This window comes from Crinia signifera, chromosome 4 (genome assembly GCF_055691185.1).
Source record: "Crinia signifera chromosome 4, ASM5569118v1, whole genome shotgun sequence".
Lineage (NCBI taxonomy): Eukaryota > Metazoa > Chordata > Amphibia > Anura > Myobatrachidae > Crinia > Crinia signifera.
Window position 1 is genome coordinate 290,426,774 of NC_139220.1, and position 22,157 is coordinate 290,448,930.

Sequence of the window (22,157 nt, forward strand, 5' to 3'; positions counted from 1 at the left end):
TTGGGTCTGTGAGAGTGACAACTCGAGTCGTACTGGAGGTATTATCACACGTAGGGAAGCTGTTGGGAACAGGACCTGCTTCCTCAGCAGCAGGAGGCGGCTGCACACGATGGGAAAGGTCGCATGATTTTCAACAAACGATTATTCCAGCATTACCAATGTGAGTCTCAGTAGAATAAAGCTGTAAAAGTGTTAACAATCCACACAAGCAGATTTATGAGCAGCAGAAACGAGACCTTCTTGTATCGAGCTCCCGTTCTCAGTCACAGACATTCCATACACTGTTATAAGATTTTGCAACATTGTTTGTTCTTTCCTCATTTGTATACATACAGTGCGGTAGAGGAGTCTTTTTGATACAACAAATCTGAACCAAAGAGGGAAATGCAACAAGTGGTCCTCCTCTCTGTGTAACCTTAGTTCTTCAATGAACGCACGATCTCTCCGGGATGATTTCAGGAGCTAATAAAATCCTCTCATTTGAAACTATTAAACCATTAATAAAACACTAAAGAACAGAAGCTGGGGACAATAAACGGCACCACAATACCCGAACACACGGCATAACCCTCAAATGACAATGTGAGTGACGTTGGGCTACATTTACTGAGATGGGAGTTCCACTGAAGATGGGTTGTTGCCAATGGCAACCACCAATCAGATTGTATCTGTTATCGTGCTACGGTCAACAACCCATCTTCAATAGAATCCCCATGTTAGTGAATTGGGAGAAGAGTGGTAAGAACTTAATGATCATCATCAGCAACGACCGGAGACCGATCATCCGTCTTTATTGTTTATTACAAATACACAAACATAAATTAGGACCTTAACAGACAATTTGAGGACGAGAATGGACTAAAATAAATAAGTGATTGTAATGAATTAATTTACAGTTTCTTATATAGCTCACACAGATTCTGCATCGCTTTACAGAGAATATTTGAACATTCACACCAGTCCCTGCCCCAGTGGAGCTTATAATCTATATCCCCTACCACACATATGCACACACACAGACAGACACTCTAGGGTTAATTTTGTTGGGAGCCAATTAGCCTACCAGTATATTTTTGGAACAAACCCGGAGTACCCGGAGGAAACCCACGCAAGTACAGGGAGAATATACAATCAGCGCCTTCTGTCTCCCCAGCCATCCATTCATCCATTGTCAGCCAGCTTCTGCCAGCACTCCTTCTGTCTCTCCAGCCCCTACCCCCCCCCCCCCCAACCCCCTCTTTCTTCCTCTGCCACCCACTCCTTTCCTCATACCTGGCTGTTTCTTCTGTCTCTCCAGCCTTGTGATTTCTCCCTAACCTTAGCCAATTCCCTTCTGGTTCTAAAGCCCTGCGTCGCTTCCCTTTTCCCAACCAGTCCTTTTCCGTCTTCCACGTCTGTTTAATGTCTTGTCTGATTCCCTGATTTTGTGGTGGGCAGACTCGATGATGCCCGCTCCCGATCCTGCCCCTAAGCAGCTGCCTAATGTTAGAGGCCTACATGACGCTACCCTTCTCCTTCTGTTTTGGCTGCTCCTTACATTTCTCCCATCACCCTTCTGTCTCTCCAGCCCTATGGAGTATCTCCAATCCCAGCCAGTCCCCTTCTGTCTGTACAGACCCTCTTTGTTTCTCGTCTCAACCCCTAGCCAGGCCTATTATGCCTTGACAATGAAATTATTCTTCCTCAATGGTTGTTCCTTATCATCCAGTCCTATCAGTAAACCCACCTTCAATCTCACAAGTAATCCACCATTCTATCTCTCCAGCCATAGCCCTTCTGTTTCTCAAGCCCCATAGTGTCTCCACAACCACAGCCAGTTCCCCTTTGTCTCTAGTTTTAAAGAATGAGGCATCTACATTGTAATAAATCAATGAAGGTGTCCATATTCTAATTTTTTATTTTTTATTTTACGACACTATGATGGGAACTTCTGAGATGGAAAAGGAAGGATCCAATGGGATTCTCTTTTTAATGTACTGTATCTACCACAGTAAAGGTCATTGATACAGAGCCGTACAGAGTGCCATGTTAAGATCCGTTGCCCATGTCTCCAGAAGGTAATACCTTAGACACGGCACACAAAAAAAGGGGCAAATCAAACAGTCAAGGTAAATGACGGAAACATTCTTAGTCCTAGGACATGACAGGAAACTGTAAGGAAATGGATTAAGAGGCAAATTTGAGGAAAAGTTGTTTCAGCAAAAAAAAAGTAGCTGACAAGTTGAATAGCCTCCCATGAATTGTGGCAGATGATAATACAGTTTAATCATGCCTGGAATAGACCAAATTATAATAATAATAATAATAATAATAATAATAATAATAATAATAATAATAATAATAATAATAATAATAATTACAATAAAATAAGAATTAGTTTTGAGAATACTGTAAGTATGGAAAAAATGAAGAAGGTCCAAGAATGTCTCACCTGCCATCAAATTCTATGTCTAAGTTCTGGTGACAGAATATCTGATGTAAATGTGGGTGAAAACCTAGGATACAGTTATACTCCGCTTTGCACAAGATCTGCGTCTCTCTTCTGCACGGAACACTAGCTCCCATTCACTATTACAGGACTTTCATCAGGCTGCTCCTATCCTATGGAATGCCCTTCCATGCACAATAAGAACTCCGCTAGCCTCCAAACTTTCAAGTGTTCCCGGAAAACTCACCTCTTCAGGCAAGCCTATCATATTTAAGTTCTACACGCATAACCCTCTGAGGCACTTATGTATTATTTTCTTCCCTTCTGGACTTGTAACTTGGTGGGACTGCTATGCTATTACTGGTGCCTCTTTCCCTCCTATATTCCTATAGATTGTAAACTTGCAGCAGGGCTCTCCTACCTCCAAGTCTGTCTGTTGTTACCCAATTTGTTTTATCACTGTCTACTATTGTAAAGCGCAACGGAATCTGCTGCGCTATATAAGAAACTGTAAATAAATAAATAATACAGTGACTATCAAGCAGTATGGATCAAAATAAAGACAGAAACCGACTCATCGCACACAAAAACAAAGATGTTAGATTTTAGGCAGGCTACTGCAGGAATTGAAGAGGACGTGATCTTCGCCGGACAGTTGTAAGTTTACTTCCTCTGGTTCCCCTATGGATTGCGTCGGACACCGGACCCCCGGACCAGAACCCCAGGACACCAGACCAGCACCCCAGGACACCGGACCCCCAGGACACCGGACCCAGGGACCTACCTTACGGGCTCAAGATAGGTAAGTATCAGTATGTGTGGGCTTTGGATGAAATAAAGTTTTATTTTTCTTGTGTGTGTCAGTGTGTGTTTATTTGACTATTTTTAATACCGTTGAACTACAAGGGCCAGCGTGCCCTTTAATTCTCCGCATGCTTGGACTTTTTTTTTTTACACAGCACAGCCTGCACGGATCTGCCTGATCCGTGCAGAATGGCCATATGAATTCGTATTAGCGGCCATATATATATGGCCGCTAATACAAATGAATACGCCATCGGAGGTTTACAAAGCAGTCGTATCTGACTGCTTTGTATATTACCTTCCGGAACAGGAATTTGCATACGGCTGAAAAAGCCGTATGCATTCATATTCATTCGTATTAAGAATACGAATATGATATATCGTATTCTTAGTAAATCTCCCCCCATAGTAGGGATGCCAATCCCGGGGCATTTTTTCAATCCCGGGATTCGGGATTGAAAAATGCTCAATCCCAGGATTCCCGGGATCCCGGGATTGGCCTCCCTGATACAAAAAAAAACACAGCTGTCCCCATCCCCCCCAAACTGCCCACACCGTAAATCAATTAAAGGCAGAATAATCCCAAACCACTATCTCCCTGCCTGCACTGCACTGTCACTTACATGGAGGTGGTGACAGGCAGTAGCAGGAACATCTCCAGCAAGCGGGTGGCCAGGAAGGACGAGCTGCACAGCGGGCGGCCAGGTAGGACGAGCTGCACAGCGGGCGGCCAGGTAGGACGAGCTGCACAGTGGGCGGCCAGGGAGGATGAGCTGCACAGCGGGCAGCCAGGGAGGACGAGCTGCACAGCGGACGGCCAGGTAGGACGAGCTGCACAGCGGACGGCCAGGTAGGACGAGCTGCACAGCGGGCGGCCAGGGAGGATGAGCTGCTCAGCGGGCAGGTGTGTGGCCAGGCAACCTAGTACAGAACAGTGTGCTATAGCGGTATGACAGCAGCCGGGCTGTGCAGCGTGACGTGATGTCAGGGGTCACGCTGCGCAGCCCGGCCACCGCCATGATGCCGCTACAGCACACTGTTCCTATCAGTAAAATACCGGCAGACAGCAGTGTGGCTATCGGGCACTAATCCCGCATTCCCGGGATTGGAAGGCTCAATCCCGGGATTTAAATCCCGCCTTTTTTTAGGCCAAAATCCCGGGATCCCGCCGATCCCGATCCCGGGATTGGCCTCCCTACCCCATAGAGTGGATGTCTTCTTGAGAGGGACAATGTAAGTCCCCAGAGAACTGTCAAAACTGAAAGTGGATAAATCAATGGGGCCAGATGGGATACATCCAAGGATACTAAAAGAGCTTAAAGTGGAGCTGGTAAAACCAATAACAGAATTAATCAACCAGTCACTAGCTACTGGAGTAATCCCAGAGCACAGGAAAACAGCGAATGTAGTCCCACTGCACAAAAGTGGAAGAAAGGAAGAGGTAAGCAACCATCGACCAGTGAGCCTTACATCAGTAGTAGTGAAATTTATGGAAGCACTCTTAAAATAAAGAGTTGTAGAATATCTCAAAAGCAGCAATTTACAGGATCCGAAACAGCATGGGTTTACTGGGGGAAGATCATGTCCAACACATCTTATTGACTTCTTTGACTGGGTGACTAAAGTAATAGATCAAGGTGGGGCTGTAGATGTAGGTTATCTAGGCTTTAGTAAGGCTTTTGACACTGTCCCACATCGCAGACTGTTAAATAACCTTGAAAGCTTGGGATTGGATTTCAAGATAGTTAAATGGATAGGAGCATGCTTTTAGGACAGAAAACAGAGAGTTGTAGTAAAAGGAGTACAGTCAAAGGAGGGAAAGGTTACAAGTGGGGTACCCCAGGGATCTGTACATGGACCAGTGCTTTTTTATTATCTGTATTGGTGATATTGCACATGGAATTGAGGGTAAAATGTGCCTTTTTGCAGATGACACAAAGGTATGCAACGGGGTAGACACACCAGGAAGGGTAAAACAAATGATTGGTGATCTAGGCAGATTAGAGGAATGGTCAAGAGCAGTGGTAGCCAACCCTAGACCTCGAGAGCTACCAACAGTGCACATTTTCCAGACAACCTAGCTGCTGCACAGCTGCACTCATTAATCACTGACACATTTTAAAAGATACACAGATGGAGCTAATTAGCTCACTTGTGATTCTGTGAGGAGACCTGCAAAACATGCACTGTTGGTAGCTCTCGAGGACTAGGGTTGGCTACCCCAGGTCAAGAGCATGGCAACTATAGTTTAATGTCAAATAAAAAAATGCAAAATCATGCACTTGGGTCTCAAAAATCCAAAGATTAAATATAGTATAAATGGCACTATAATGGAAACTACTGAGGAAGAGAGGGGTCTAGGTGTCACTATTTCAGGGGACTTAAAGGCAGGTAGGCAATGTAACAAAGCAATGAAGAAGGCAAGTCAGATGCTTGGTTGCATAGGGAGAGGTACCAGCGGTAGAAAGAAAGAAGTAATAATCCCACTGTATAGGTCATTGGTACGACCTCATGTAGAGTACTGTGTTCAGTTCTGGAGGCCATATCTCCAGAAGGCTTTATATAAGAAACTGCAAATAAGTATCTGCGCAAATAGAGTACAGGTAATCCACACAACTAAGTTAGGCCTAGATTCCCACGGTGTTTCCTGGCAGGAGTCCCCAAAGCAATTCTAGCGCAATTCTTAATGCGGAGATGAGTGCGGACAGGGATTGCAATGCAAACCGGACTACTATGCCAAGTAGCCCAAGACAAAAACTAAACTAACAAGAGCAGTATTACAGTGTATACTATAAGGCTGGCCCCGTGGTCCTGTCATTGTGGTGTGCTACAATAGCATAACAACCACTTCCAACCGACTCCTAGTATTGGCCCTTGACTGTTTTTTTGCACCCGTTAGTCTTTTTTGAACTGATTTGAGCTCTGGCTGAATGTAAACTAAAGCTATTTCGCTGGAGGTGTGTTTCATAGCAGTCTGAAAGAAACACAACCTTGTGAATATAGCCATTTACTGACACGTACTGTATAACTAGCATAAACAGAGTGGAGTGATGAACTCCTTGGGTTTCTTTGAGACAATTTAGTGGATGTGGCACCCGCTGTCCTCGGCTATCGACTGTGCTAGTAGGTATACTGATCTCGGAATAGAAACTAGAGTTTATAGAGGCTACCTTGGAATGCAAGCTGCCTGTGTTAGCCAGCTGTGTGTACATGACCTCGCACATCAGCTTAAATGGTTTCAACAGGCTAACTGCTCTGCACCGTGTGTCCCGCAGCTCACCTTCATTATCTCCAGGGCTGCGAGGAGAGAAGAAGCCCGGGTGGGACATATTAATGTCACAGTAAAGGAGAAACGGGTTACATGCCGGGCAGATCCAGCCTGGTGTGGGTGAGTATCAATTCGATTTTCCTGCCCCGGTCCGCAGGTTCTAGGCTAGCAGTGGGCATACAGGGATAGGGGAGACCTTGGAGTACGGGTGTGGTGCAAAGAGGCACCTCGCTGCTCACCTCATGCGCTATTGATGACTGTTTTTTTGCGCTATGGAAACACAAGGTAACAGCTGATTGTCCCTGCAACTCAGACAGGGAAAGGTTTCACACTTCTGCTTATCCCGCCAATGAGAGCACAGGACACTGGACGCCCAGCAGCCAATCACAGCACAGCCTGCCGTGTATATAAGAATCCAGAACGCGATTGTCGTGACTCGTGCGCTAGTAGTACTGCATTTTTATTTGTTGTGCCTTTTGTCTGTGTTAACATGGCAGAGACTGCACCCGCCGCTGTCCCTCCATCAGAGGGCGCATCCAAGAAGAAGAGGCAGCCGAAGAAAGCTGCGGGAGGAGCCAAGAAGAGCGCCAAGTCTTCTGGACCCAGCGTCTCCGAGCTGATCGTAAAAACCGTGGCCGCCTCCAAAGAGCGCAGTGGAGTTTCCCTTGCCGCCCTGAAGAAGGCTCTGGCTGCCGGAGGCTACGATGTGGAGAAGAACAACAGCCGCGTGAAACTGGGTGTAAAAAGTTTGGTGACCAAAGGAACTCTCACTCAGGTAAAAGGCACCGGCGCTTCCGGCTCCTTCAAGCTCAATAAGAAGCAGGCGGAGAGCAATAAGGTTGCCCAGAAGTCTCTGAAGCCCAAGAAACCTGCTGCAAAGAAAGTGGACAAATCCCCGAAGAAGCCCAAGAAAGCTCCGAGTGCAGCCAAGAGCCCGAAGAAGGTGAAGAAGCCAGCTGCAGCTGCCAAAAGCCCGAAGAAGCCTAAAGCGGTGAAGCCGAAGAAGGCGGCCGCCAAGAGTCCGGCCAAGAAGGCAGCGAAACCCAAAGCCGCCAAGAGTCCGGCCAAGAAGGCGGCGAAGCCTAAAGCCGCAAAAAGCCCAGCCAAGAAGGCAGCAAAGCCCAAGAAAGCCGCGGCAAAGAAGTAATGCCTGAACCGCCGCATCCTCGCTCCCTTGTTCTCCCCCAAAAGGCTCTTTTCAGAGCCACCCACCCTCTCTCGACAGAGCTGTGAGCGCAGGGCGTGGCCTGATGGCAGCGCCCTTCAGTTTGTAATCAATAGGTACACCAGAATGTTCTAGTTTGCCCCTTAAATTCAGTCACTTTACAATTCTACATATGTGCTGGGAAGTGGGATTAATGAGACCGTTACGTATCAGCTCTCTTCAATAAACGCTTCATAGCGCATAGCGTTTTAGTGCGCATTTCAATGAATCGCTGTAAACCGGCGGCATTCACCTGTGGCACCATACCCTCCCAGCCGGTTCTGATGCCCTACATCCTCTGTAAGGGCAAGCTCAATCTGTGGCAGAGCTGTCAGGGAAGGTGTGTGATTCACCACTATAGAACTCGTTAGCGCTGCCTCGTATTTTAACTGCTGCAAACCGTATGAGTGCAAGGGTACATACAGTATATATAGAGCTTAGTAAATCGCAAAGAAGGCGGACTGGAACGTTCTTCAATCTGCATTCCTCGTGACCCTTTAAAACACAATTCTCCGGAAAACGTATATGCCTCTGTGCAGTGGTCGCTAACAGCGTGGTTTGTAACGTAACCTTTTTCTATATATTGCGGATTACCTAATTACACGATCACCGACACCAAAAAGGAACCACTGCACCCGCCACCCACCTCACTGCTAGGTGATGAATTCATATTAGGACCCGGTAAATAGCCACATTAAACATGGAGGATGTAACAGCGCTCTCGTAGAAAAGATGGGTGGCCCTGAAAAGGGCCTTTGTGCGTGTGTGGGTGACCGCATGAGAGGCACCTGAGAATTTAACCCCCGAACCCATAGAGAGTGCGGCCCTGGCGCTTCAGAGCATAGACCACGTCCATAGCGGTCACAGTCTTCCTCTTGGCGTGCTCGGTGTAGGTGACGGCATCACGAATCACATTCTCCAGGAACACCTTCAGCACACCGCGAGTCTCCTCGTAGATGAGTCCCGAGATACGCTTAACACCCCCTCGTCTAGCTAGACGACGGATTGCAGGCTTGGTGATGCCCTGGATGTTGTCACGGAGAACCTTCCTGTGGCGCTTAGCGCCTCCTTTGCCGAGCCCCTTTCCACCTTTACCTCTTCCAGACATTCTCAAAAAATCTGTGACGATCAGTAAGAATGAGTAAGCTTTCCTGTCAGCGGCTTTTATAAAGTGGAAAGCGGACCTGATGGGTGACTTGGACTTAAAGGCGGAGTCATGGCTCGCCTTGCCATTCGTTCATAAGCACAACCCTTGGATTGTTTTCCTTTTGTTCGCTACAAGAAGATATTGTTTTATGTTTCGATTTATAGTAACTGCTCTCTTGGTATTGTTTTCTTTTTTTTTTCTTGGTTAATACCCAGTGTAAAAAATCAGCTTGATAAGAGAACTAAATCATTCAACTACGTTGTGGTGAATATTTGTGTTGATGAAACGTAATGACCCAACGTTGTTAGTTTTATTTTATTTTTTTCCCTTCATTTTATTATACGTGGAATAGATATAGATACATTGTATATTTTTAATTTGAAAGTGGGGGAATTGGTAATGACAATGGACCCACACAATGAGAGTCGCTCAGATATCGGCGGGAAATTAAAGCCATTACTGTAACGTTTCCCTGGCTCCCGGACTCGGTGCGTATTTCAGCTTTGCGGCGCTCTGAACTGTAATCGCCTTTCTATCAAGTGTGTGCGTGTTACAGTAGGAACCAAGTGTGCCTCAGCAGGAATTACGTGTTCACCCTTAATTAAATGCATCGAAACGGAACCGGAGGTCATAGAAGTAACTGGGTACTGAGCTACGTTGACGTACTGCACACTTCATTCAGAAAAAAAGACAGCGATCCATTGCCAACGGTGTACATTGCCACCCTATGGGTCGCATGTATCTTTTGTGTATTTAAGCAGCCAGTGACATCTGCAACGTAATGAACCGGTCCTACATTTGAAACTGGATTCAGATCCCCTAGAAAGAGAAATACAGAATGCAGCTTTGCAAGTGGTAGAGATAAAGGCACTTTTTTGTGTGACCCAGTAGGGTTAACAATAGCTAGAGGGTACGTCACAAGTCAGTTATATCGGTCGGAGCATGGACACAGCAAAAACCATCATAGTTACAGCTCGATTAGAGAGGAGGTGGGTGGCTCTGAAAAGAGCCTTTGTGCTGGTGTGGGTGGGAGGAGAAGGGGAGATTACTTGGCGCTGGTGTACTTGGTGACGGCCTTGGTGCCCTCGGACACGGCGTGCTTGGCCAGCTCTCCAGGCAGCAGCAGGCGTACGGCGGTCTGGATCTCCCTGGAGGTGATGGTGGAGCGCTTGTTGTAGTGAGCCAGGCGGGAAGCTTCCCCAGCAATGCGCTCAAAGATATCATTAACGAAGGAGTTCATGATGCCCATAGCCTTGGAGGAGATGCCGGTATCAGGGTGCACCTGCTTCAACACCTTGTACACGTAAATGGCATAACTCTCCTTCCTGGTCTTCCTACGCTTCTTCCCATCTTTCTTCTGGGTTTTGGTCACGGCTTTCTTAGAGCCTTTCTTGGGAGCCGGCGCAGACTTGGCTGGATCAGGCATATTGGCAGATAATCGTTTCTGAGTCGTTGCAGAAAAAATCTGTCCTGTGCCGCGCCAGATCGGCTCTATTTATAGGCAGCTAATGCAAACGAGGCGTCCTCGCTGCTGGTAACACTATTGGCTACGAGTGATGTCGGCGAAACCCCGCCCGCCATTTGCAGATTGGTCCAGTTACACAGTAACCAATGCAGATCAGGTTCCTGCACAGACCAATCACACAGCAAGAACTGGACCCTCCTGAGTGTATATTTAAGAGGAGGGCGATATCGAGAGCGCATTGTCTGCACGCAGTACAGTTTCGAATTTGAAGAAACGCGCCCATTGAACATTTTAGCATGTCAGGAAGAGGCAAACAAGGCGGCAAGACCCGGGCAAAGGCCAAGACTCGCTCATCTCGTGCCGGTCTACAGTTCCCGGTTGGTCGCGTTCACCGTCTGCTGAGAAAGGGAAATTATGCGGAGCGTGTGGGAGCCGGTGCTCCCGTCTATCTGGCCGCGGTGCTGGAATATCTGACGGCTGAGATTCTGGAGCTCGCCGGTAACGCTGCCCGCGACAACAAGAAGACCCGCATCATCCCCCGCCACCTGCAGCTGGCTGTGCGCAACGACGAAGAGCTCAACAAGTTGCTGGGTGGAGTGACCATCGCCCAGGGAGGTGTACTGCCCAATATCCAGGCCGTGTTGCTGCCCAAGAAGACCGAGAGCCACAAGCCAGCCAAGAGCAAGTGATGTGACCGTCAGATGTTTTACCCGTTATTGACCCAAAGGCTCTTTTCAGAGCCACCCACCCCGACTGTGAAGTGCTGATTCATCTCTATAAACTGGCTAAATGTCAGTCCTTAGCCCGATTTAGCGGGAAAGGTTGAAGTGGTACCCGGGACCTTTGTACGGGAGGGAGGAAGGGAGGGTGTAAATGCCCCGGCTAACCTGCCCCATGAATCTGTTGGGACAGGAGAGGCTAGCTCTGGAAACAGTCGAAGGGCAGGAGAGCTTGATCCATGTAAGGAAACCTCGTCCCTTCTCTAATCATGTTTATGGTGAAGGCCGGTAGTGATTGACCGTTCCCTGCATCGACGGAGCTTGTGCATCTGCCTATCACAATCAGATGAGATCTGCCCTTCATACTGGCAGGAGCGGGGAACAAAGGAAGGAACCGAGGCGTTAAGAACAAGGTTCCAGGAAGCAAAAATCACTTATTTGTAGCTTATGCTTCAGCCCGTATAGTAACATTTCGTGCCTGGTGAGGAGGACCGGGAAGCCGCACGTGCTTTTACTTCCCTAGAAAATGCCATTTTAAACTTCTCGAAATGCACCTCTTACACACGTGTGATCTACTAGTCTAACCTTTCGTAGCGAAGACTAGGAGTAGTCCCCCTGCGCAAAGCATATGGAGGTGGTTCAGAAGCAGGGTGAAAGCCAGGTAGGAGCGGAACATGCGCTGTGGGTACCAATTTGGAGCCCGGGTGTCTGTCCCCCCGTTAAAGGAATTGACATCATTCCACTCAAACACCAATGTGCTTTACGCTTCAGCTCGTTCAGAAAGATTTGGTGGCTCTGAAAAGAGCCTTTGTGGTGTTGCGTGTATAGGAGTGCCGAATATCTCTATGCCCTCTCCCCTCGGATCCTGCGGGCCAGCTGGATGTCTTTGGGCATGATGGTCACCCTCTTGGCGTGGATAGCGCACAGGTTGGTGTCCTCGAAGAGCCCCACCAGGTAAGCCTCGCTGGCCTCTTGCAGGGCCATGACGGCAGAGCTCTGGAAGCGCAGGTCGGTCTTAAAGTCCTGGGCAATCTCACGCACCAGGCGCTGGAAGGGCAGCTTGCGGATCAGCAGCTCGGTGGATTTCTGGTAGCGGCGGATCTCGCGGAGGGCGACGGTCCCTGGTCGGTAGCGGTGAGGCTTTTTCACGCCGCCGGTAGCTGGGGCGCTTTTCCTGGCGGCTTTAGTGGCCAACTGCTTGCGGGGAGCTTTCCCGCCGGTGGATTTACGCGCTGTCTGCTTGGTCCTGGCCATGATCACAAAAGAAAATGCGTGCAGCTACAGTACCGACTGTATTAGAAACGTCGCCCCCTTGCTATTCTATTTATACACAGTGTTGCACGCTGATTGGACAGTGTGGGCATGCCTCCTCTATCGATTGGTTTAATACAACTGTTTGGAGCATTCAAAAAAACCCCGCCTTTTCTAGCCATGGCCGATTGTTTCAGATCCTGGGATAAAATAATCGGCATACGAAGCCGGTGTATAGAATTCAAGCACATTAGCATAAATGCATCATGTTTACCAGTGTTAGCTGGGATTTGTGACAGCTACTGTAGTCATCCATCCACTTCATATACGTTGCTTTACATTCTGCACGTTAAGAATTTAAAAGGATCCGGGATACGGTGTTTATATGTTTCTGCTCCTACATCTCCTATTCATATAGTTACATCACGTTTACCATTGTATTTTTAACTTCCAAGTCTGCAGCTATTAAAGATACTGTAGATATGTATAATTTAGAATGACAGGCGCCGCAGAACCTTATAATAATAATAATAATAATGTTCTTTATAGAGCGCTCTTATAGAGTCCAACGGGACTCAATCTATAGTTATATCATGTATTTTTTTTTTTTTTTCACTTTGATCGGGTCTTTAGTATTGTAGTGTCATAATGATCATGCAGTACGTTATAATCATGGAGAGCACAGTGTCAAATCTACGTCCCTGGGGCCAAATGCGAATGAACATGTTCATCTCAGTCCTGAGGCCATGTGATGTGATGGGTCTTTTTTTTAATTCTTTTATTGACTTTCACAAAGTAGTGTAGATCAACTGCCAGGACACCGAGGTTTCAGCGTCTTCAAAGACGGAACTGTATGAAAGCCCGGTTCATTTTTAAGAATTTGTCTCTTGCAGTCTATTTTGTTAAAATAATAACTTGTATTCATTAGATTAAGACAAGTTCTTGTCCACCATATTTTGGAGGCATCTCAGAAACAAAGGATTACAGTCTAGGCTGCAGCACGTATCATTGTTACAGATTTAGAACAATCTTCTCAGCCTGTGCGAGTTGTTACAAATTACATGCATGCAACATGTAACCTAAAGAAATGATACTTCTTTGTAAGTTCATCTTCGTTTACTTCCGCCGACGTATAGTCAGGGGACCGCCACGAGCGGCAGTAATGCTAGCTCAATGTTATATAGCTCTCACGAGGAATAGGTGGGTGGCCCTGAAAAGGACCTTTATGTGGGTGAGAGGATCAGAGGCGCCTCAGCGTTTAGCCCCCGAACCCATAGAGAGTGCGCCCCTGGCGTTTCAGAGCATAGACCACGTCCATAGCGGTCACGGTCTTCCTCTTGGCGTGCTCGGTGTAGGTGACGGCGTCCCTGATCACGTTCTCCAGGAAGACCTTCAGCACCCCGCGGGTCTCCTCGTAGATGAGTCCGGAGATGCGCTTCACGCCTCCTCGTCGGGCAAGGCGGCGGATGGCAGGCTTGGTGATGCCCTGGATGTTATCTCTCAGCACCTTCCTGTGGCGCTTGGCGCCTCCTTTCCCGAGCCCCTTACCACCTTTGCCTCTGCCGGACATTCTAGCTTCGTCTCCTCCGCTCTAAGTGAAACTGGAAACCTTTTGTATGACGACGTACGTTACTGCGGTGCAGTCTTCTTTTTATAATCTTAGGGCGGACCTGGACGAAGACCTTTGGTTTTTGAGGGAGGAGTCCAGCCTCACAACTTGCTCATTGTGAAACCGCTACAATAGGGACAATAGAGCGCTTTCAGGCCGACGACTCCACCTGCTGCAAATATTCTACACAAGGACTCATCCTCTATACTGTGCGTGCACTGATTGCATAGCAAGCGTAAACGTGTCTAATGATGCGTGTGTGCCTATCAGATGGTAACTATATGACATTGGGTCTGTGAGAGTGACAACTCGAGTCGTACTGGAGGTATTATCACACGTAGGGAAGCTGTTGGGAACAGGACCTGCTTCCTCAGCAGCAGGAGGCGGCTGCACACGATGGGAAAGGTCGCATGATTTTCAACAAACGATTATTCCAGCATTACCAATGTGAGTCTCAGTAGAATAAAGCTGTAAAAGTGTTAACAATCCACACAAGCAGATTTATGAGCAGCAGAAACGAGACCTTCTTGTATCGAGCTCCCGTTCTCAGTCACAGACATTCCATACACTGTTATAAGATTTTGCAACATTGTTTGTTCTTTCCTCATTTGTATACATACAGTGCGGTAGAGGAGTCTTTTTGATACAACAAATCTGAACCAAAGAGGGAAATGCAACAAGTGGTCCTCCTCTCTGTGTAACCTTAGTTCTTCAATGAACGCACGATCTCTCCGGGATGATTTCAGGAGCTAATAAAATCCTCTCATTTGAAACTATTAAACCATTAATAAAACACTAAAGAACAGAAGCTGGGGACAATAAACGGCACCACAATACCCGAACACACGGCATAACCCTCAAATGACAATGTGAGTGACGTTGGGCTACATTTACTGAGATGGGAGTTCCACTGAAGATGGGTTGTTGCCAATGGCAACCACCAATCAGATTGTATCTGTTATCGTGCTACGGTCAACAACCCATCTTCAATAGAATCCCCATGTTAGTGAATTGGGAGAAGAGTGGTAAGAACTTAATGATCATCATCAGCAACGACCGGAGACCGATCATCCGTCTTTATTGTTTATTACAAATACACAAACATAAATTAGGACCTTAACAGACAATTTGAGGACGAGAATGGACTAAAATAAATAAGTGATTGTAATGAATTAATTTACAGTTTCTTATATAGCTCACACAGATTCCGCATCGCTTTACAGAGAATATTTGAACATTCACACCAGTCCCTGCCCCAGTGGAGCTTATAATCTATATCCCCTACCACACATATGCACACACACAGACAGACACTCTAGGGTTAATTTTGTTTGGAGCCAATTAGCCTACCAGTATATTTTTGGAACAAACCCGGAGTACCCGGAGGAAACCCACGCAAGTACAGGGAGAATATACAATCAGCGCCTTCTGTCTCCCCAGCCATCCATTCATCCATTGTCAGCCAGCTTCTGCCAGCACTCCTTCTGTCTCTCCAGCCCCTACCCCCCCCCCCCCCCAACCCCCTCTTTCTTCCTCTGCCACCCACTCCTTTCCTCATACCTGGCTGTTTCTTCTGTCTCTCCAGCCTTGTGATTTCTCCCTAACCTTAGCCAATTCCCTTCTGGTTCTAAAGCCCTGCGTCGCTTCCCTTTTCCCAACCAGTCCTTTTCCGTCTTCCACGTCTGTTTAATGTCTTGTCTGATTCCCTGATTTTGTGGTGGGCAGACTCGATGATGCCCGCTCCCGATCCTGCCCCTAAGCAGCTGCCTAATGTTAGAGGCCTACATGACGCTACCCTTCTCCTTCTGTTTTGGCTGCTCCTTACATTTCTCCCATCACCCTTCTGTCTCTCCAGCCCTATGGAGTATCTCCAATGAAGGTGTCCATATTCTAATTTTTTATTTTTTATTTTACGACACTATGATGGGAACTTCTGAGATGGAAAAGGAAGGATCCAATGGGATTCTCTTTTTAATGTACTGTATCTACCACAGTAAAGGTCATTGATACAGAGCCGTACAGAGTGCCATGTTAAGATCCGTTGCCCATGTCTCCAGAAGGTAATACCTTAGACACGGCACACAAAAAAAGGGGCAAATCAAACAGTCAAGGTAAATGACGGAAACATTCTTAGTCCTAGGACATGACAGGAAACTGTAAGGAAATGGATTAAGAGGCAAATTTGAGGAAAAGTTGTTTCAGCAAAAAAAAAGTAGCTGACAAGTTGAATAGCCTCCCATGAATTGTGGCAGATGATAATACAGTTTAATCATGCCTGGAATAGACCAAATTATAATAATAATAATAATAATAATAATTACAATAAAATAAGAATTAGTTTTGAGAATACTGTAAGTATGGAAAAAATGAAGAAGGTCCAAGAATGTCTCACCTGCCATCAAATTCTATGTCTAAGTTCTGGTGACAGAATATCTGATGTAAATGTGGGTGAAAACCTAGGATACAGTTATACTCCGCTTTGCACAAGATCTGCGTCTCTCTTCTGCACGGAACACTAGCTCCCATTCACTATTACAGGACTTTCATCAGGCTGCTCCTATCCTATGGAATGCCCTTCCATGCACAATAAGAACTCCGCTAGCCTCCAAACTTTCAAGTGTTCCCGGAAAACTCACCTCTTCAGGCAAGCCTATCATATTTAAGTTCTACACGCATAACCCTCTGAGGCACTTATGTATTATTTTCTTCCCTTCTGGACTTGTAACTTGGTGGGACTGCTATGCTATTACTGGTGCCTCTTTCCCTCCTATATTCCTATAGATTGTAAACTTGCAGCAGGGCTCTCCTACCTCCAAGTCTGTCTGTTGTTACCCAATTTGTTTTATCACTGTCTACTATTGTAAAGCGCAACGGAATCTGCTGCGCTATATAAGAAACTGTAAATAAATAAATAATACAGTGACTATCAAGCAGTATGGATCAAAATAAAGACAGAAACCGACTCATCGCACACAAAAACAAAGATGTTAGATTTTAGGCAGGCTACTGCAGGAATTGAAGAGGACGTGATCTTCGCCGGACAGTTGTAAGTTTACTTCCTCTGGTTCCCCTATGGATTGCGTCGGACACCGGACCCCCGGACCAGAACCCCAGGACACCAGACCAGCACCCCAGGACACCGGACCCCCAGGACACCGGACCCAGGGACCTACCTTACGGGCTCAAGATAGGTAAGTATCAGTATGTGTGGGCTTTGGATGAAATAAAGTTTTATTTTTCTTGTGTTTGTCAGTGTGTGTTTATTTGACTATTTTTAATACCGTTGAACTACAAGGGCCAGCGTGCCCTTTAATTCTCCGCATGCTTGGACTTTTTTTTTTTACACAGCACAGCCTGCACGGATCTGCCTGATCCGTGCAGAATGGCCATATGAATTCGTATTAGCGGCCATATATATGGCCGCTAATACAAATGAATACGCCATCGGAGGTTTACAAAGCAGTCGTATCTGACTGCTTTGTATATTACCTTCCGGAACAGGAATTTGCATACGGCTGAAAAAGCCGTATGCATTCATATTCATTCGTATTAAGAATACGAATATGATATATCGTATTCTTAGTAAATCTCCCCCCATAGTAGGGATGCCAATCCCGGGGCATTTTTTCAATCCCGGGATTCGGGATTGAAAAATGCTCAATCCCAGGATTCCCGGGATCCCGGGATTGGCCTCCCTGATACAAAAAAAAACACAGCTGTCCCCATCCCCCCCAAACTGCCCACACCGTAAATCAATTAAAGGCAGAATAATCCCAAACCACTATCTCCCTGCCTGCACTGCACTGTCACTTACATGGAGGTGGTGACAGGCAGTAGCAGGAACATCTCCAGCAAGCGGGTGGCCAGGAAGGACGAGCTGCACAGCGGGCGGCCAGGTAGGACGAGCTGCACAGCGGGCGGCCAGGTAGGACGAGCTGCACAGTGGGCGGCCAGGGAGGATGAGCTGCACAGCGGGCAGCCAGGGAGGACGAGCTGCACAGCGGACGGCCAGGTAGGACGAGCTGCACAGCGGACGGCCAGGTAGGACGAGCTGCACAGCGGGCGGCCAGGGAGGATGAGCTGCTCAGCGGGCAGGTGTGTGGCCAGGCAACCTAGTACAGAACAGTGTGCTATAGCGGTATGACAGCAGCCGGGCTGTGCAGCGTGACGTGATGTCAGGGGTCACGCTGCGCAGCCCGGCCACCGCCATGATGCCGCTACAGCACACTGTTCCTATCAGTAAAATACCGGCAGACAGCAGTGTGGCTATCGGGCACTAATCCCGCATTCCCGGGATTGGAAGGCTCAATCCCGGGATTTAAATCCCGCCTTTTTTAGGCCAAAATCCCGGGATCCCGCCGATCCCGGGATTGGCCTCCCTACCCCATAGAGTGGATGTCTTCTTGAGAGGGACAATGTAAGTCCCCAGAGAACTGTCAAAACTGAAAGTGGATAAATCAATGGGGCCAGATGGGATACATCCAAGGATACTAAAAGAGCTTAAAGTGGAGCTGGTAAAACCAATAACAGAATTAATCAACCAGTCACTAGCTACTGGAGTAATCCCAGAGCACAGGAAAACAGCGAATGTAGTCCCACTGCACAAAAGTGGAAGAAAGGAAGAGGTAAGCAACCATCGACCAGTGAGCCTTACATCAGTAGTAGTGAAATTTATGGAAGCACTCTTAAAATAAAGAGTTGTAGAATATCTCAAAAGCAGCAATTTACAGGATCCGAAACAGCATGGGTTTACTGGGGGAAGATCATGTCCAACACATCTTATTGACTTCTTTGACTGGGTGACTAAAGTAATAGATCAAGGTGGGGCTGTAGATGTAGGTTATCTAGGCTTTAGTAAGGCTTTTGACACTGTCCCACATCGCAGACTGTTAAATAACCTTGAAAGCTTGGGATTGGATTTCAAGATAGTTGAATGGATAAGAGCATGCTTTTAGGACAGAAAACAGAGAGTTGTAGTAAAAGGAGTACAGTCAAAGGAGGGAAAGGTTACAAGTGGGGTACCCCAGGGATCTGTACATGGACCAGTGCTTTTTTATTATCTGTATTGGTGATATTGCACATGGAATTGAGGGTAAAATGTGCCTTTTTGCAGATGACACAAAGGTATGCAACGGGGTAGACACACCAGGAAGGGTAAAACAAATGATTGGTGATCTAGGCAGATTAGAGGAATGGTCAAGAGCAGTGGTAGCCAACCCTAGACCTCGAGAGCTACCAACAGTGCACATTTTCCAGACAACCTAGCTGCTGCACAGCTGCACTCATTAATCACTGACACATTTTAAAAGATACACAGATGGAGCTAATTAGCTCACTTGTGATTCTGTGAGGAGACCTGCAAAACATGCACTGTTGGTAGCTCTCGAGGACTAGGGTTGGCTACCCCAGGTCAAGAGCATGGCAACTATAGTTTAATGTCAAATAAAAAAATGCAAAATCATGCACTTGGGTCTCAAAAATCCAAAGATTAAATATAGTATAAATGGCACTATAATGGAAACTACTGAGGAAGAGAGGGGTCTAGGTGTCACTATTTCAGGGGACTTAAAGGCAGGTAGGCAATGTAACAAAGCAATGAAGAAGGCAAGTCAGATGCTTGGTTGCATAGGGAGAGGTACCAGCGGTAGAAAGAAAGAAGTAATAATCCCACTGTATAGGTCATTGGTACGACCTCATGTAGAGTACTGTGTTCAGTTCTGGAGGCCATATCTCCAGAAGGCTTTATATAAGAAACTGCAAATAAGTATCTGCGCAAATAGAGTACAGGTAATCCACACAACTAAGTTAGGCCTAGATTCCCACGGTGTTTCCTGGCAGGAGTCCCCAAAGCAATTCTAGCGCAATTCTTAATGCGGAGATGAGTGCGGACAGGGATTGCAATGCAAACCGGACTACTATGCCAAGTAGCCCAAGACAAAAACTAAACTAACAAGAGCAGTATTACAGTGTATACTATAAGGCTGGCCCCGTGGTCCTGTCATTGTGGTGTGCTACAATAGCATAACAACCACTTCCAACCGACTCCTAGTATTGGCCCTTGACTGTTTTTTTTTGCACCCGTTAGTCTTTTTTGAACTGATTTGAGCTCTGGCTGAATGTAAACTAAAGCTATTTCGCTGGAGGTGTGTTTCATAGCAGTCTGAAAGAAACACAACCTTGTGAATATAGCCATTTACTGACACGTACTGTATAACTAGCATAAACAGAGTGGAGTGATGAACTCCTTGGGTTTCTTTGAGACAATTTAGTGGATGTGGCACCCGCTGTCCTCGGCTATCGACTGTGCTAGTAGGTATACTGATCTCGGAATAGAAACTAGAGTTTATAGAGGCTACCTTGGAATGCAAGCTGCCTGTGTTAGCCAGCTGTGTGTACATGACCTCGCACATCAGCTTAAATGGTTTCAACAGGCTAACTGCTCTGCACCGTGTGTCCCGCAGCTCACCTTCATTATCTCCAGGGCTGCGAGGAGAGAAGAAGCCCGGGTGGGACATATTAATGTCACAGTAAAGGAGAAACGGGTTACATGCCGGGCAGATCCAGCCTGGTGTGGGTGAGTATCAATTCGATTTCCCTGCCCCGGTCCGCAGGTTCTAGGCTAGCAGTGGGCATACAGGGATAGGGGAGACCTTGGAGTACGGGTGTGGTGCAAAGAGGCACCTCGCTGCTCACCTCATGCGCTATTGATGACTGTTTTTTTGCGCTATGGAAACACAAGGTAACAGCTGATTGTCCCTGCAACTCAGACAGGGAAAGGTTTCACACTTCTGCTTATCCCGCCAATGAGAGCACAGGACACTGGACGCCCAGCAGCCAATCACAGAACAGCCTGCCGTGTATATAAGAATCCAGAACGCGATTGTCGTGACTCGTGCGCTAGTAGTACTGCATTTTTATTTGTTGTGCCTTTTGTCTGTGTTAACATGGCAGAGACTGCACCCGCCGCTGTCCCTCCATCAGAGGGCGCATCCAAGAAGAAGAGGCAGCCGAAGAAAGCTGCGGGAGGAGCCAAGAAGAGCGCCAAGTCTTCTGGACCCAGCGTCTCCGAGCTGATCGTAAAAACCGTGGCCGCCTCCAAAGAGCGCAGTGGAGTTTCCCTTGCCGCCCTGAAGAAGGCTCTGGCTGCCGGAGGCTACGATGTGGAGAAGAACAACAGCCGCGTGAAACTGGGTGTAAAAAGTTTGGTGACCAAAGGAACTCTCACTCAGGTAAAAGGCACCGGCGCTTCCGGCTCCTTCAAGCTCAATAAGAAGCAGGCGGAGAGCAATAAGGTTGCCCAGAAGTCTCTGAAGCCCAAGAAACCTGCTGCAAAGAAAGTGGCCAAATCCCCGAAGAAGCCCAAGAAAGCTCCGAGTGCAGCCAAGAGCCCGAAGAAGGTGAAGAAGCCAGCTGCAGCTGCCAAAAGCCCGAAGAAGCCTAAAGCGGTGAAGCCGAAGAAGGCGGCCGCCAAGAGTCCGGCCAAGAAGGCAGCGAAACCCAAAGCCGCCAAGAGTCCGGCCAAGAAGGCGGCGAAGCCTAAAGCCGCAAAAAGCCCAGCCAAGAAGGCAGCAAAGCCCAAGAAAGCCGCGGCAAAGAAGTAATGCCTGAACCGCCGCATCCTCGCTCCCTTGTTCTCCCCCAAAAGGCTCTTTTCAGAGCCACCCACCCTCTCTCGACAGAGCTGTGAGCGCAGGGCGTGGCCTGATGGCAGCGCCCTTCAGTTTGTAATCAATAGGTACACCAGAATGTTCTAGTTTGCCCCTTAAATTCAGTCACTTTACAATTCTACATATGTGCTGGGAAGTGGGATTAATGAGACCGTTACGTATCAGCTCTCTTCAATAAACGCTTCATAGCGCATAGCGTTTTAGTGCGCATTTCAATGAATCGCTGTAAACCGGCGGCATTCACCTGTGGCACCATACCCTCCCAGCCGGTTCTGATGCCCTACATCCTCTGTAAGGGCAAGCTCAATCTGTGGCAGAGCTGTCAGGGAAGGTGTGTGATTCACCACTATAGAACTCGTTAGCGCTGCCTCGTATTTTAACTGCTGCAAACCGTATGAGTGCAAGGGTACATACAGTATATATAGAGCTTAGTAAATCGCAAAGAAGGCGGACTGGAACGTTCTTCAATCTGCATTCCTCGTGACCCTTTAAAACACAATTCTCCGGAAAACGTATATGCCTCTGTGCAGTGGTCGCTAACAGCGTGGTTTGTAACGTAACCTTTTTTCTATATATTGCGGATTACCTAATTACA

General features: G+C 47.2%; 3 protein-coding genes across 3 annotated transcripts; 2 read left to right on the forward strand and 1 right to left on the reverse strand.

The window, feature by feature from the left end:
• Window positions 1-6,990: 6,990 nt before the first annotated feature.
• On the forward strand, window positions 6,991-7,647 carry LOC146073168 (histone H1.01-like). Its single transcript, XM_083180352.1, has one exon. The coding sequence runs from the start codon at window positions 6,991-6,993 to the stop codon at window positions 7,645-7,647; it is 657 nt and encodes a 218-aa protein (XP_083036478.1).
• Window positions 7,648-8,500: 853 nt separating this feature from the next.
• On the reverse strand, window positions 8,501-13,856 carry LOC146073169 (uncharacterized). Its single transcript, XM_083180353.1, has 6 exons — window positions 13,558-13,856; window positions 13,478-13,496; window positions 11,969-12,313; window positions 10,709-10,960; window positions 10,080-10,295; window positions 8,501-8,905 (listed from the first exon to the last, which is right to left on the reverse strand). The coding sequence occupies exons 1-6, from the start codon at window positions 13,854-13,856 to the stop codon at window positions 8,501-8,503; spliced, it is 1,536 nt and encodes a 511-aa protein (XP_083036479.1).
• A 6,983-nt stretch (window positions 13,857-20,839) lies between these two features.
• Window positions 20,840-21,496, forward strand: LOC146073170 (histone H1.01-like). Its single transcript, XM_083180354.1, has one exon. It carries the CDS (start codon window positions 20,840-20,842, stop codon window positions 21,494-21,496), a length of 657 nt encoding a protein of 218 aa, XP_083036480.1.
• Window positions 21,497-22,157: the final 661 nt, after the last annotated feature.